Source organism: Amblyraja radiata, chromosome 25 (genome assembly GCF_010909765.2).
Source record: "Amblyraja radiata isolate CabotCenter1 chromosome 25, sAmbRad1.1.pri, whole genome shotgun sequence".
Lineage (NCBI taxonomy): Eukaryota > Metazoa > Chordata > Chondrichthyes > Rajiformes > Rajidae > Amblyraja > Amblyraja radiata.
Genome location: NC_045980.1, coordinates 26,658,885 through 26,675,355, shown reverse-complemented (window position 1 = coordinate 26,675,355; position 16,471 = coordinate 26,658,885). Strand labels below are relative to the sequence as shown.

The 16,471-nt window shown below is 41.3% G+C and overlaps 1 protein-coding gene across 2 annotated transcripts in view; it reads right to left on the bottom strand.

Moving 5' to 3' along the window:
* LOC116987498 (septin-2) overlaps window positions 1–16,471 on the bottom strand; it is a 93,720-nt gene that overhangs the window by 33,268 nt on the left and 43,981 nt on the right. For both annotated transcript variants that reach the window (XM_033043564.1, XM_033043565.1), the window contains 2 exons: window positions 3,288–3,389; window positions 2,419–2,564 (listed from right to left, as the gene is read on the bottom strand). In XM_033043564.1, the coding sequence (XP_032899455.1) occupies window positions 2,419–2,564; window positions 3,288–3,389 (248 nt within the window). The remainder of the gene's footprint in view (window positions 1–2,418; window positions 2,565–3,287; window positions 3,390–16,471) is intronic.

The following is a 16,471-nucleotide window of genomic DNA, read 5'->3' as shown; positions in this document are numbered from 1 at the left end:
AAATAGTTGAGATCAACAGGCAGAGATGGGGTCAGTTTACAGTAAAGGCCAGTATGTTTCACAAGATGGGAAGATGGATTGCCAAAAGGTTGGTGGAAAAACAGCTTGGAGAACAAGGTGTAAACCGCTCGGACAAAATTAGCATGAAGAAAGGATGTGACTGGGGAATAGGATCATTTGAGGACCACGGGTTGTCACCAAAGTTTGGTTGTTGACCCACGACATCAATATGGCTGATGAACAGTTTGAGGTAAAGACAGAAGGGCAGATATACTTAAGATTATTGTTGGCAGAGAAAAAAAAAGAAGAGAAAAAAAAACAGGATTTTCTTTGCATTTTGATATTCTGGAGCATCGAGGAATTTTGGCAAAGAACAATCAGGTGAAACTTGGAAGTAGTCATGCCAGGTTTGGCAATTAAATTGTCAGCCATAACAGGAATGCAGTTCAAAGAGAGCATTGAATATCGATGCAACTTTTACAGTACTTTATCATCTATAGTTCAGAAATTCAATGTCCAGTCTATACACAATACAAAATTAAGGGACAGAATGAGACTAATACATCATGATTCTCATAAGCATTATTGAGAACACAGCTAACAGTCATGCTGGAAAGAAAACAAGACCTACATTACGAATTTGGCACAGTACAATGGTTTTAAAATACGGCTGGAAGACACAAAGTATGCAGCTTTCGCAAAATAGAAGAGAATCATTAAAGAAGAATTTCATCCAAAGGTTTGGAATTAATGCAAAGGACTTTTAGTTGGATACTTTTAAAAAAGATAAACGGTGTTATGTTTTGATCATGTGCGTGAAAAATAGAATACGAGTGAGACAAAAAAAAGGGAATATAACCTCTCTTTTTAAACATATTGAATTGTTTAACAAACATCAAGAAGGTCAAAACATTTTGGCTCAAGATCAATAAGCGAATACGTGTAATACAGGAACATCTGAAGATGTGGGAAAACACGTGGGAGTGAGATACTTGAAAAGGTTTGGCATAGCGACTAAAGTGATGAATGCAAGTAGTCAAGGGAGCCTTACAAAACAACTCTTTATGAATCACATGGATATAGAACTTCACTCAGACAACAAAAAGTAAATAGAGAACAGCAATTATGGAAAAACATTTAACAATGTGACTGAACTAGCCTTCTTAAATAATCTTAGAAGCTACTCATGCCTTCTGCCTTCATTGTGTAATTTCTTTTCTCCCAATTTTTAACACCTGCTTTCTTTTAACTGATTTGGTCTAAGATGCTTTGCATGTCAGTTTGAACAGTGAATAAAACTTGGTCAAAGGGAGTAGCTTTGAAAAAAGAGTGATAGAGGTGCTCTGGTCGGGTTAATAGGGAGAGAATTACTGAGTATACATCTCACTAATGTAAAGACATGATTTAGAAGAGGCCAAAACCAGAGAAACAGATACTATATTGCCCTATAGCCCAATGAGAGTACAAGCTGAGCATCAGCACCCATCTACATTATTGCTAGATCAATCCCATTGTTTATTCTCCTGCATTCCCATCAATCTCCATGCTGCGCACCTCCACCTTCCAGATTCTATCACTCACCTACACACGACGGATCATTTGCAGTGGGTTAATTAATCTACTTGCCCACACATTTTTGGGATGTGGGAAGAAAGTAAACACCCACAGAAAACTCTCATGGTCACAGGGTGAACATGCAAGCTCCACACAGACAGCATCTGAAGTGAGGATTGAACTCGGATCACTGGAGGTGTGTAGCAACAGCTCTGCCCATGTCACCACAGTGCCTCTAGGGAGGGGACTAGAAGATTGGTAAAATGTAAACTGGATGAGAATTTTACTAGTGATAGATTGACTGCCAGTCCCTATTGTATGACTGCAATGTCAAAACAATAGGCTAATGGTATTTGGAATATGAGCGAGTATAGGTAGCCGGGAGCTAGTTAAACTGAAATGAAGCTTGGCTTAATTCTATAACTAAACTAAACAACATCCTCAGAGCATTCATCAGCCAGTGGAGTGTCTGATATCTGATACCTTACATTCTTGTTATTCCTCTCTCCTTCTCTCTCCATTATAAGAATTTATTTAAGACGACTTGAAGATATTATTGCAAATTGACTTTAAATATCCATTTTGGAAAATGTACGTGTTGCTGTTCAACAGACAAAGCAGAAAGTCTATGAATCACGTAAAGGAATCTTCCTAAGGTCAAGCCATTGTTAATCACTGTGTAATAACAAGGATCCCATAATGTTACATAGCAATGCAGCAAGGCCTACCGGCTCTTGCAGTATCTTACATTAATTTAGGTATGTAATTGTGGTTACATACATATGAGCTCTATAATCAATAGCAGTTTTGCACAGTTTCTTATGTCAGTTATGGTGCTTCATTGCATCATTGAAGGATACTTACACCAGCATTGTGCGTAGTTTGAGAAAGTCATTATGTTCTGGGTTCTCCACTTCAACCACTCCCCATGGGTAGAGGCGACCTCTGATTTTTTTGCCTTTCACCTCAATCAGTTGGTTGGAGCCAATGACAGCAAAGGGAACACTGGCCTAGGAGCAAAAGGAAATTTGGGTCTGATCGACACAAGGACAGGGGTAAGAAGTTTAACTGCCTAGTTTGTCCCACCATTTAAGTAGATCCTGCATCTTAATTGTACCAACCAGTCTTTATTTCACAACCACCTTTACCCATGTCCAGCAAAATCTATCATTTTCAGTTTTGATCAGTAATAGCTGTGAATTTTCAAATATACCACAAAATACCTTGTGATAACACTTCATCTCCAGTTATGGATTCTATCATCAGGGTAAATTGGTTATTTCTGTCTGTCCTTTCAATTCCTTTAATCATCCTGAATATTTCAGCTATAATATATGCCTCATCTACACAAACTTTCCACACAATGTATTCATATTTAGTGATTTGATATCCTATTCATAAGATGACATTTCATTCCCACTACATTGTGTCCCAAACAGAACACACTACTCAAATTGGTCTATTCTGAGCTTGTGTATCGGTAACATGGTTTTCAATTGACATTCAATCACTCTCTGTGACACAGTTTAGTGCCCCCTTTGAATCATTTACCTACATGGAGTCTGCATGTATCTTTAACCAGTGCAAAATTAGTAAATTATCCAATTATAGTATTCTCTACATCCAGTTGGAGACTCCACCTACCCACTTTGGTAGCTGCTTTTCAGAGACACTTACTCAAACCTGATCATTTTGGAAAGATGTTGATCATTTGTGGACCATTAATGTCTTACCTTCAGAATCATGGTTTGTTCCTTGAACTCCTCATCCTCATCAGAGTCAGCATCTGGTAGTTGGTAGACTCTGATACCATGCTCAGTGATCTCCTCGAGAATCTAAGAAAGAAGCCACAATTAGGAATCCTATCGAGTAAGATGCAAGGTTCCAAACTTAGTGTAAATTTTATATATCTTTTTGTAACTTGAGAATTATCTTTTTATAGAGCTGGAAAAGGGCAGACATGGGTGAGGGTGGCAAAATAAAATAAATCCAAACACAAAATGCAACAGAATGATGTCCTTTGGCCCACCTATGAAAGTGGTGTCTAATTAGACCTAATTTGCAGCTCATTCCATGTGTATCTTCGTGCTTTGTCACCTCTTCAAAGTTGGTGTCCACTTTCTTTTAAACATTGAAGATAGACATAAAATGCTGGAGTAACTCAGCGGGACAGGCAGCATCACTGGATAGCAGGAATTGGTGATGTTTCGGGCTGAGACCCTTCTTCAGACTCGACCTGAAACTTTACCCATTCCTTCGATCCAGAGATGCTGCCTGTCCCGCTGAGTTACTGCAGCCTCCGCACTGGAGTGGGACGTTGCGGAGTCAACCTGAAGAAGTGGGGCTTCTCGGACTCTGACAAGTGCAACTGTGGCGAGGTACAGACAATGGCCCACCTACTGACTTGCGGCGGAGAGGCATGCACTGCGGACGATCTCCGCAGAGGCACTGATGTGGCACCGGCTGTGGCAAAGCGATGGCAGAACGTCGTCTGACATACCAGCGAACTGCAGCATTTTGTGTCTCTCTGCAGTGTAAACCAGTATCTGCAGTTCCCTCCTACACACTTCTTTTAAGCATAACTACCACCAATTTCCCATGCTTTCGAGTAGCACATTTAAAATAATAGAATGATAGAAAAATATGCTGCAACCCCAACCCATCGCATTCCCACCTAGTTATTTTGCCTTTTTAATTTAAATTACCTCCTCAGACTGCCTCCTGGTGGAAACAATATCTGCTAAGTTGCACAATTTAAAAACTGATCTATTACTTCTTTCTTTTATATTGTTTGCCTTGAGAAGTCACTTTCTCTCATTTCTGCACCATGCTGAAATCTCTCAACTCTGATAGCAAACTCACATCCATCACTTTCTCAAAATATGGTAAACAGAAACAGAGAACAGGTGTAATTTTAACCCCACAAAAGGCTTAGAGGAATAAAAAGTGACTAAGTTAATAGCAACCAGAAATATTTGGTGGCACCCACTGCCCATGTTAACAGAGGCATCATGACGAGTGTGTGCATTCTCAGTCTCCTACTATACTCCCGCTACAGTTTCTTGGGTTCAAGTTCATTGGCGTTAATATTACCAAGACCAGTCTTGGAACAACCACATTGGTTTGGTTTGCAAATAGCTCTGACCAAGACTGCAAGAAGTTGCAGTTGTAGATGTAACCCAGTCCACCACACAGACCACACTTCCCACCATTGACTCCATCTACACTTCATGCTGCCTCAGATAAGCAGCCAACATAATCAAAGATTTATCCCATCCCAGTCATTCCTTCTTCCTGTTCAGCAGAAGATACAGAAGCTTGGAAGCATGCACCACAGACTGAGGAATAGCTTCCGCCCCTCTGTTACCAGGCCTCTGACAGTCATTCTATATGCCAGGGTACTGTCTGATTCACCTATACCTCATTGTGGATGTCTGTGGAACTGATGCTATATTCTGCACTCTGTATCTTCCCCTTTATCTATGGTACCTGAGTTTGACTATTGTATTTATATTTGGTATATCTGATCCATTTGAATAGCATGCAAATCAAAGCTTTTCACTGTTCCTCGGTACACATGATAATAATAGGCCTAAATCCTAAACTCGAATGGTTTAGTCATTAAAAAATCTTTTTTTTTTAATTAGTAAGGCTGTGAGATTTAACTTTAATAAAATATCTTACTTTTGGCCACATCCAACTGCGTTCTTGTGCCCTTGAAAAACTTGCCAGATAAAAGGAAACAAGAGAAAGACTGAAATTATAAAGGCCTTTGATGTTTGTGTGCCAAAAGCAAAATATTGTCTCCATAGCCAACAGATGATTCTCTTTATTTCCTGTACTATGAAAAAATTCCCAGACCCCATTTACCAGACACATCCTCAGCCTCACTGACTCTAGCCACACCTGCTATCTACCTGATCCTTTCCAAACCTCTACTGGACACGCACGTCTGCTCTTAACTCAACTACAAAATGACGACTTCAATATTTTCACTCCAATTGTTAGCCTATTTTGTCAATAAGATTGACTGATTTTAATTTTGGTGCATCTGCCAACTGACAAAGTCATTGTTTACTTAATATAAACTGTTGGGGATTAAGGCAACCCACACATGCAGAAAAATTAGACGTCTGGGCTTGAGTCCATCTTCACCCCATCCCAGTCTAGTGATCAGATAAGGGACACAAGATCAAAGCAGTAACTTGAGCAATTCAGCATTTATCATTCCTTGTTATCTATAACTTTAAATTAGCTATCTACCCATGGCCTCGTATATCCAGGGCATATCAACACTTTGCAGTGGATGATTGGAGAATACATTAAGGAAGATAGCAAAGCAATTAATCTTATCCCAGGAACAAGTATGGTATACATAGATGGAAAATATAAAGAAAAGCTTAAAATAACCTTTAAAAAAAAGTATGTTTAAATGTGTATCCTACCCTTGTCACCAAAAAAAGGAAAATATTTGGCATTTTCAATAATGTAAATATTTTAACACATGATCAATTCAGAAAGCTTTCAGTGTGGAGTTACTCAATTCTACAGTGCTGCAAGTTGGGTTCACTTCTCTTTTGCACTGATGTAAAGAGATTGAGTGTCTCGGCAACAAACTCCTCAATGGTAGTTGCTGGGCCACAGTAGTCTTAGTTTCAAAGTAACAGGCAAATTACAACAGAATTGCTTTTCACTGTACCTCAGTACACTTGACAATAAGCTAAAACTGAAAACTGAGAACATTTCATGCTGTTAGTATGTGGCCATAAAATTTTTTTTGATAAATATGTTTCCATAACCTATGGAGTGCTGGTATTTTTTGTAACACAAAAGCAAAGATGAATGATATTTGCATATATTTACGTGGAAATTACTGGACAAAAACCACCAATTTGCTTGATAGAATAGAATAGAATAGAATAGCCTTTTATTGTCATCCAGACCGAAGTCTGAACGAAATTTAAGCAGTCATACATATAATATAATACAATACAATAAAAAACAACAATAAACACATATTAACATCCACCACAGTGAGTCCACCCAACATCTCCTCACTGTGATGGAGGCAAAAGTCTTAGGGCTGCAGTCTCTTCCCTCCTCTTCTCCTTCTGCGCTGAGGCGATACCCCCCGGGCGATGTTAAAACCTGTCCCACGGCTCAAACACCGCGGCCCGGGGTGGTCTGGTCGAAGCTGCCGCTCACCAGTCCTGCTGACGCAGCCGCTGGCCCGCGGCCGAACCCCCGGTCTCAGGCCACCGCCACCAGAACTGCCGTCCCAGCCCCCGGAGCATCGTTCCAGCCCCGAGCCGGATCGCCCTCACGTGAGTACTGATGTAGTTACAACATACACAGCAGTCAAAGTGCAAGCAGCAAGATCCTTCAAACAACAGGGGATTATCAGTCTGAAGAAGGGTCCCGAACCGAAACGTCATCTGTCCATTTTCTTCTCAGATACTGCCTGACTCACTGAGTTGCTCCTGCAGTTTGTTTTTTTTGTTCAAGACTCCAGCACATATAGGTTCTTGTGTATACAGTTAATCTTTTTGGGTAGTTTGGCACAGGGTAAACTCTTGTTCGAAAATTCTTTGAATTACACATGAACCATAAGAGCTACAACGTATTACTATAATTAAACATCTCAGTCATGGGGCCCAGAACTGTTTACAATATTCCAAATGTGGTCTTTGCTCTTATATTCTAGTCCTCTCAAAATTAATGTTAACATTGATTTTGCTTTCCTTACTACCAATTTAAACTGCAAATTAGCGTTATGGGAATCCTGCACCAGCACTCCCAAGTCCCTTTGCACCTCTGATTTCTGAATCCTCTTCCCATTTAGAAAATAGCCTACAACTTCCACCAAGGTGCATGCCCGTACACTTTGCTACACTGTATTCTATTTGCTGCTTTTTCCCCCCTCTTTTCCAACCTGTCCAAATCCTTCTGCAGACTCTTTGCTTTCTCAACACTACCTGCTCCCTACCCATATTTGTATAATCCGCAAACTTGGCCATGAAACAATCAATTCCATCATCCAGATTATGCGGATCTGGATACCGATACCCAAGCTAAATGTGAGATGGTGTTCGTCCAGTTTGTGTGCGACTTCACTATGGAAATGGAACATGCCCAGGACAGATAGGTCTGTATGGGAATGGAAAAAGTAGTTAGCAACTGGGAGATCCAGCAGGCCGAGGCTGACCAAGTGCTGCGAAGGTTGACAAGTCTGCACTTTGTCTCGTCGATGTAAAGGAGGCCACATCGGGAGCACTGAATGCAGTAGAATTCAATCCGAAACATCGCCTATCCATGTCCTCCAGAGATGCTGCATGAACTGCTGAGTTACTCTAGCCATAGGGGCCAGGACGCATGTCTGTGAGCGGATGGCGGGCCACATCTACCACGTGTTCACATAGATCACGACCCGGATGGCAGGCATCAAATCACGTGTTCACATAGATCCCGCTCCTTCAAAGACGCCACTGGCTCCTAGTTATGGGTACTCGCGAACATGGCGTACCTACGGACCATTGCCTTGGCTCTGTCCTGAAGGTGGTGGCTCAAATACCCATACTCACTTGTTCCCGGCCTATTGACAACCCCGATCCCGACAGTGAAGCCCAGACACAGGTGCGCGGCCGTGCCGGTGGCTTTGCGCAGGATGCGGTACAGCCAGAACGCGTGCGCTCTGCCTCACTCGGACCTGCTCGGGGGCCTTCTTGCGTCATCAGGCCTCGGGCTCATGAGGTACAGGAGATGAAGGAAGTCTGCGGGCCGGATGACTACAGGGGAAAAAAAATACGCCTGCGGGCCGCATGATTTCGGGTTACGGGCCGCTTTCGGCCCGGGGGCCTTAGGTTACGGACCCGTGATCTACAGTTCCTTGTGTCTGGTAAATTCATATTTCAAGCCCAAATCCAAATTAAATGGTCAAAGACAATAAGCAGCCAGACCTCATCAGGTCGTATCAAGGCACGAGTCAGCAATAAAGATATTCCCTCCTCTTCAGCGTGATGTGCTTGAATTATAGACGCATCAGAACTCTCTGTTACCCTTTATCTTTCCCTCAACTAATTATGGATCTGCTAACCTTTATCATTTAGACATGCTGTAAAGCACACATTGGGACACCGGACTCCTGCATCGTTCCAGATGACACTCTTGCACAATTTGGATTAGCTGCACAGCAAGGTCTACTAATCATTTAATTTTGCAATTAACATGCATGTTGAAGATACCACCTGAAAGCACTCAGGGCACCGATGCCTAGCAAGGCCAGATGTCCGTACATTCATTGTTGGTAATTAGCCTGAAAACAGCCCACTTTCCTCTTTTTCTTGCCAGCTTTAGTACTGCCTGCTACATTGCTTTGTTTAGACACTGTGCACACAGACTGATACCATTCCACCTCATAGCCTTGAAACTACTGGATTTGCAACATTTAATTTTGACAATTGAACTCCAGTTTAGAATAAACCGCTTTCTATCATCTTTCAAAGTTCAATGCTGACCAATTTTACTCAATAAAAATGCAGTGCGCAGTCCCTCATCTTAAATGTCAAAGTCATCCCATTGATTGCAAAACTAAATATTGTTTTGATCGTATGTTTACAAGATCGCTACTCCAGAATCATCTTCAACATAGTAAAACTCAGAAGTTTGACTTCAAGAAGCAAAAAAACCAATAAATTTCATTATCAACAATACAAACTGTTAAGTTTGTCAGCTTGCTTCTGAATTACAACTTTCCAATCAGCCACCTATCCTCTTATTTATTCCTGTTGCTGGAAAACAATTTTCTGTTTAAGTGCTACATTTATATATACTAATTTCAAGGTGCATGGACAAGGCGGCAGGAGAGTAGGAACTGGCACATGCCAATTTCATTTTCCTCTTAAATACGTGCACTTGTGAGCAAAATTTGGCATTCAGCTTCCTCTGAAAAGCAGGAACAAAATAAATTCACTGCCGCCAAGAGACATAGTGGAACATTTGTAACATAAATTACAAGAAAACACAGTAGAACAGAGCTTCTCGTACACAAGAATACTTTCAGAACCACTACTGTAACTTTTTAACTAAGTGTTTCCCTGATTTGAATACCATGAGCAACAGTGCAGTTCAGTTAAATAAATTCGCTGTGATTAAATATTCAAAGTGTTACTGTAGTTCAGCATATAATTTAATACAAAGATTTAATTTATGATGTTACTGGGTGCTTGTAGGTTCGGCTGCTAATTCAATTCAGTCAAAAGAAACAAGTGTGGTGATGTGAAGGAGAAAAAGGGGGATCAAGGTTTAATGCGTACATGACCAGGAGCTAAGTGGTAAAGGGGGAAAAGGGGTATTCCTCCTCCACTGGTACGGGGAATCTGGGTACATATCCAACATGCCATGTGGACCAGTCGAAATTCTGTACTTCTCTGTTCTCGTGTCGCTTCCCTTATTCTCCTATCAGTTCCCTGTCCTTTGTCCAAATGTTATCTCTCGTGGTCTAATACTGCCCCTTAATTAGCCCATAGCTAGCAGCATGAGGTAAGCCTTGCAAGTTTCTTATAGTTTCTCAATTTAGTTATGCAATGTTCCAACACTTAGCGTCTGCTCACGTACGTATTAACCCTTGATCCCCCTTTTTCTCCTTCACAGTTCCACTTACTTCAACCATTCAGAAGAACTAATAATTGCCCTACTGCAACACATAATTTTTTTTTTTTTTTTTTTAAAGGCTCCAAGAATATTCAAACTAAAAGCCTATGTTCGTCAATTGGTGTAAATTACTTTCCCACGTTAACCCTAAATTTTCTTATTCTATTTATTTTATGCTTAATTTTAATTTTACTTGATAATATTTTTAATTTGCTTTTGTCCAGCCAAATTCCGTTTTAACAAAAGGTTGAACACTGATTTTCCGGCACCCTCGGTTCCAGAGCCTTTCTGGATTACCCATTTTTCCGAACCAACAGAGGACATGTGATAATGAAATTACGATACACTTCTGGCCAGCTAATGACAGCCCTCCCATGTCTTTAAAGCCCAATGGAGTGCCTGAAACTTTAAAAATATAAGACGTAAACTGAATGTGAATGGAATGACCGTCTCTCTGGCCATTTAGAGCCCTGGATTCCGACCTCACACCCAACTTGCAACTGCACCAGCGAGCCATTCTTCACCCACTGCACGGTCCAGTAACATGGTTGTTGTTGCAGCTCACGTTGTAGCCCCTGGGGATAGTACTTTCCTCGGGCCGCCGCCACCGGCAGAACACGCTTGGTCACCATGGAGCTCACTTCCCTCTCATATGCTGCTGTTTTTTGCTGTCGGCAATGGCTTTATCCACTCCGGGCTTGACCTCTGCCGCCTGCTTCTCCTGTCGCTCTGTCCATTCAGCCTCTACCTCCCTCCTTCTCCCCCCTGCCCCCCCCCACCCCCAACTTCCCTCCCTGCCCCAACCTAACATCACCACCACCACCACCTTCTCCCCTGGAGTCCTCGACATACTCCACCTTGAAAGCGACAGCAAGTGAGAGGGGAAGGAACCCCACGGTGACAGAGCATGTTCTGCCAGTGGTGGCGGCCCAAAGCGCCACACCAACAGTCGTGTCACCAGTCATAAGTGATAGGAGTTGAATTAGGCCATTCAGCCCATCAAATCTATTCCGTCATTCAATCATGGCTGATCTATCTCTCCCTCCTAACCCCATTCTCCTGCCTTCTCCCCATAACCTCTGACACCTGTCCTAATCAAGAATCTATCTATCACTGAAGAGGAGCTCGCTGGTGCACCTTGCGAGTCGGAAGAGTCAGCAGACGAGGCTCTAAACAGCCGGGGAAACGGTGTAAGCCGCGGGGGCATCGTCATGTCTATCCGCTATATCCAAAATCCGTTATAAGGGGGTCATTAAAACGAGGATTTACTGTATTGACTTTGTGATCCAGTTAGGAGGTACGATTAAGAGCACAGTTGAAAAGGGATTTTTGGAAGCAGCCTTTTGAAGGTGCCCAGTAAATTAAGTCTTGACAGGGAATTCAGTTGCAGTGTGCAAGAAGAAAATTGAGCAGAATGGTGGGAGAAGGGGTTGTGGGGTGGTGAGTGGGGGGGCAGGCAAAGTTGAAAAACAAAAAGCTGAAACATTGAGCCAGCGGAGGTAGAATTAGACATGGCCGAGGAAGGAATTCAATGTTTAGATGTAAACAAATAAATCTTTCACGACGGAAGGACACAACCGGAAAGAGCGCTTGCCACTCGCAATGCCATCTGTGGCCACTCAAGGAATTTCCATAAGCTGGGATACAGTTCAATTCAACCCCGTTGAGGACATTTGAATTTGTCTATGGAACTAATGCGCCACAACCTACTGCATTCTCGAGAATTATATGCTGCTCTCTGTATCTTCCCCCTTTGTTCTATCTATTGTACTCAAGTTTGAACAGATCCACGTGCAGTACATCGAATCTGTGGACAGAATGCGAAACAATGTTTTCACTGTAACTCAGTACATGTGACAATAATAAACATAAGTGGTGAACCTATTATTCAAACACCTCTGCCATACTGCATGTTGCCAAATTGCTAGCCTTGGTTAATTATTTCCTTAATTTATCAAGTAGGAAATTCGATCCAATACTTTCCTAAACAAGATGGTTGTGAACACAATTAATCGGAGACTAACGATGTTCTAATTTTAAGATCAGTCAAAATAAACTCAGTGCACACAAAACAATATTCCGATCATATCGAACATGGACCCTATTTACAATGGAAACATGTTCAGCAGAAGAACATAGCTCTGAAATAATTTTTAAATGTTAATAACTTTAGCAGCATGTATCCTGAAGGTTTAAGATGATTTGTGTGAGCACTGCTGATGATAGTTAAGTTCCAAATCACATCTTGAAACTAGATTTCTGTAAAAATAAATAGAAACTTACAGAAGCTGAAATATTTATGTCTGTTCTGAACTCTGCAGGAAAGCGTTTGGGAGTATAAAATAAAGGGAAAACAGCAAGCCAACTAATCAATAACAGCAGATATGAAGCATCAATTTATCAAGCACTAGCCAACGTGTCTAAGAGGTAATAAAACGGTTGAAAACTGATAAATTAATTTAATGACACTTCCCACAAGGGACTTTCAGAGGTAAAATAATGTCTTAGGTTTAGACATGTTTTAAAGCTAAAACCCATAAATAATGTTCCAACTGAATGTGCAAAATACTTGGCTCATGACACTGATCTAAATCTAGACAGTTATAGCAAGTAATAAAAAATAATAAATGCAACAATTATTATCCATATCAGCATTCTCAGCCAAAGTGAAATGAATTCCATATGAAAACCACACAGGAAAAAATTCTGCATTCAAGATTGCAATCTCATACCAGTGTTCTGTATGTAACTCAGACTAACAACATTATTACAATTGTTTCACTCACTTTCAGGAGATACACATCTTAGCATAACTTTCCTGTTTAATGGCAAGAGATAAGCCAATATGGCAGAGGTCCAAAATAGAAGCCACATTATAACCAGCCAAAAACTCACACATTCCACCCCAAAATTAAATGTCTCCATTTGCAGTAATTGCAATAGAAGTTGACCAAATCATTGGTAATGGGTGGCTAAATTGAATAGCGAAGTCTCAAACTATTACTGCAGAGTTTGTGAAAAGAAGTTGGCCTGCAAGAGTGCAGAACCCTCTTTCAAAAACTGCATGGTCACCAGCAATATGCAACAAAGGGGATATAGTAATTGTGTTTTTCTCCTTAAAAATATCACCCACCAGGTATTGAGTAGTTGTTGCATTCAGACCACATTATCCTAGTTCAGCAGGCATCTGATAACTCTGCCCAAGAAAAGTAATTGAATCATTGCTGTGGCAGTGATTCTTCAGATAACAGCAAGTAAAACAATGAAGGGAAAGCCCCAGCTAGCACTGCTGAAATATTTATTATACCCTATCTGCCTTTCAGCTTTCCTGTGGAAATGCGCATTTATAACACAAGAAAACCTGTCATTCTGTTTCCGAAACAGTCTATTTAATTCAGGCCCTTTTCTTCCAGAGGTTGGGCTTCTAACAATTAACTTTCTCATGAGAAACAAATTGCCCATGTATTGGTTTCCAGCTCAAAGCTATATTTGCAGAAAAGCTGTAAAACAAAATGTTGACAACTCAATTGAAAATGTTCATTCTGTTCTATGTTTATTCAACAAAGGGCTCTAAATCTTCAACACATTTTTTTCTGAGAAATTTTGAGCAGGCAAATAGTCTGGGGTATGAGTAGACATTAATTAAAGCAGGATAAGGTAAACTCGGGATTGTTAATGCTAAAGGTCGGTGGTAGAGAAGGCAGGAGTTAAGGGCCTGTCCAACTTTCGCGACTTTTCAGCAAACTGTCAGCGACCTTCAAGCTCGGGGGCACTCGCCTGAAAAACCGCGAGCCGGATCGACCGTCAGCGCTGTTCACACACATACACACAAACACACCGCAAAGGCTGGGACCAAAGAAAGCAGGGGAGCGCTGTCTGAAATTTGCATGGTGCAAAGCCAAGGTCATACCCACGATGAACAGGAAGGTTAATGACGGCTGGCACACTGTACGAAAGCTAACGAACTGATGACGTCACAATGGCTCTGCTCCTCGCGGCCAGCTGCGCAGTTTTCAACGCACAGCCTGGGCACTATTTTCCACGAGCTGCGAGTTACGTAACCCCCCCCCCCCCCCACGTAACTCGCATTTGGCCGGCCGGCCGCCGCATCCCGCCCCACCCGCAGCCCAGGTCTCTGGATTGAAGCCGCTGAACACGCAGTCATTTGGTTGGGCTTCAGAGGTCCCGCGAGCTGCCGAGGCCCGCCGCCCACTCGCCGAGTTCAAGTCCGCCCTCTCTCTCTCTCTCCCCCCTTCTTTCCCCCACTCTCTCTCCCCCCACTCTCTCCCTCCCCCTCCCTCTCCTCTTCCCCCCTCCCCCCCACCCTGAGTATGGGTGCTGTCTGTACAGAGCTTGTATGTTCTTCCTGTGACCGCTTAGGTTTTCTCTGGTTTCCTCCCACACTCCAAAGACATATGGGTTTGTAGGTTAATTGGCTTTGGTAAAATTGCAAATTGTCCCTAGTGTGTAGGATGGCTTTAGTGTACAGCGATCGCTAGTCGGCGCAGCCTCGGTGGGCTGAAGGGCCTGTTTCTACATTGTATCTCTAACATCTAAAATGCTGGTCAGTTAAGATTACAATTGGCGTTGAATCGGCAATATTGCTACTGAGGTTTGGGAAGGATGTTTGGCTTTTCCTTGCTGGAGATGGGCAACATCTACTATATTTATAGCACAAACCTATTCACTGACACCCAAAGATTCTTTTGACAATATTCTTACTCCATGTCAGATGTTTGTAAGTTAAGGTCCACAGTAGGTCTTGACTGACAATCTACTTTGACAGCTTAAGTGCCGTACTGAGACAAATGTGTTGTGGACTCTGTATTTTGGAAGGGAGATATTAAACAGGAGCCCCTAACTACCTAAATAATATTAAAGAATAGAAGATTTTCACTGTTACCCAGGCAGTATATTTCCCCATATATCACCATTTAAACAAAATATAAAATGCTAATGCATGTCATTATCTGAAATTCTGCTCTCAGAAAATTGTTGACACTGAATATACCGCACAACCAAAAATGTGCATTCAATAACTTAATTTGGTTTAGTTTATTGTCCAGTCAGCTGAAAGAATATACATGATTACAATCGAGATGTCCACTGTGTACAGATACAGGATAAAGGGAATAACATCAGTGCAAGATACAGTCCAGTAAAGTCTGATTGTGCCCAGTGGATGTGCCAGATCCATATAAATCCAAATTCTTTCTTAAAATGTCTTTTTAAAAATGGAGCCAGGTGTCTGATTATCTGATCGGAATTTAAAACTGAGACCAAGATTTTCCTCTCTTCCCCAACCAATACAAATTGTGCTCTTTCCAGTAATATTTTTGGCAGAGAAGTTGGGAAGTACAATTAAGTTAATGAAAATAGGAAAGGGTCCCAAAGGGATGAATGGCCTCCATTCCACCTGCAATCTTTTTGTGATTGAGAATGGAAAATATTTTTTTTATGGAAAATATTATCTTTTCTTGAGTGCAATATGCTCTGGGCTAATCCAGTACAGAATGTAGCCAGGTTATATGTCAAAATTGGAGAAAGTTATTAAGTGCCTCATACTTACTAAACATAGTACAATGGGCTCTCGAGCTATGCAAAAAAAAATTTGATATAATTCTGCTAATAATTAATTTCTTTTTCGTAGAAGATTATTTTACTTTCTATTTCAGTGTAGGATAAGTCACTCGGTAAAATTCTCAAAGACCTTATGACCTAAGAGAATTGTTCACAGTTAGATTCACAGTTCCCAGAATTTAAAAGAGCAGCTTGCAAAGAAAATCAAAATCAACCTTCCAGGAAACGATATGGGATACCAGGTTTTTTAAAATGTTGTTTTCCCGAAAGCCATGTTGGAATGGTAATTTCTTACTAGCTTGTGATTTTCTGCAGCAACGACTTAAGTGTTGATTTCTGCATTCATGAGAACAATAACCAAGACATTTAAATGGCTTTGTCCACAATTGCTGCAATAACTTAGTTTACTGATAAAAAACTTTTATGTTTCCTTTGCCTATTACAATAGACAGCTACAATTTATGTACAAAGTGGCCCACCTACAAAGCTGAAAGGCCTGCTGAAAACAAAGAATACTAGTAGAATAAATGCTTCCACCAAATGTGTTCTTACTGTTAACCCATTCCAGCCTCAACATCGAAGTAATGGCAAGCAAATTAAAAAGAACACATTCCAGCACTTCTGTTCTGTAAATCAAGAGTGGCAGGAATGCTTGCCACAGATTTCCTTATTATTTAAATAAATCGAC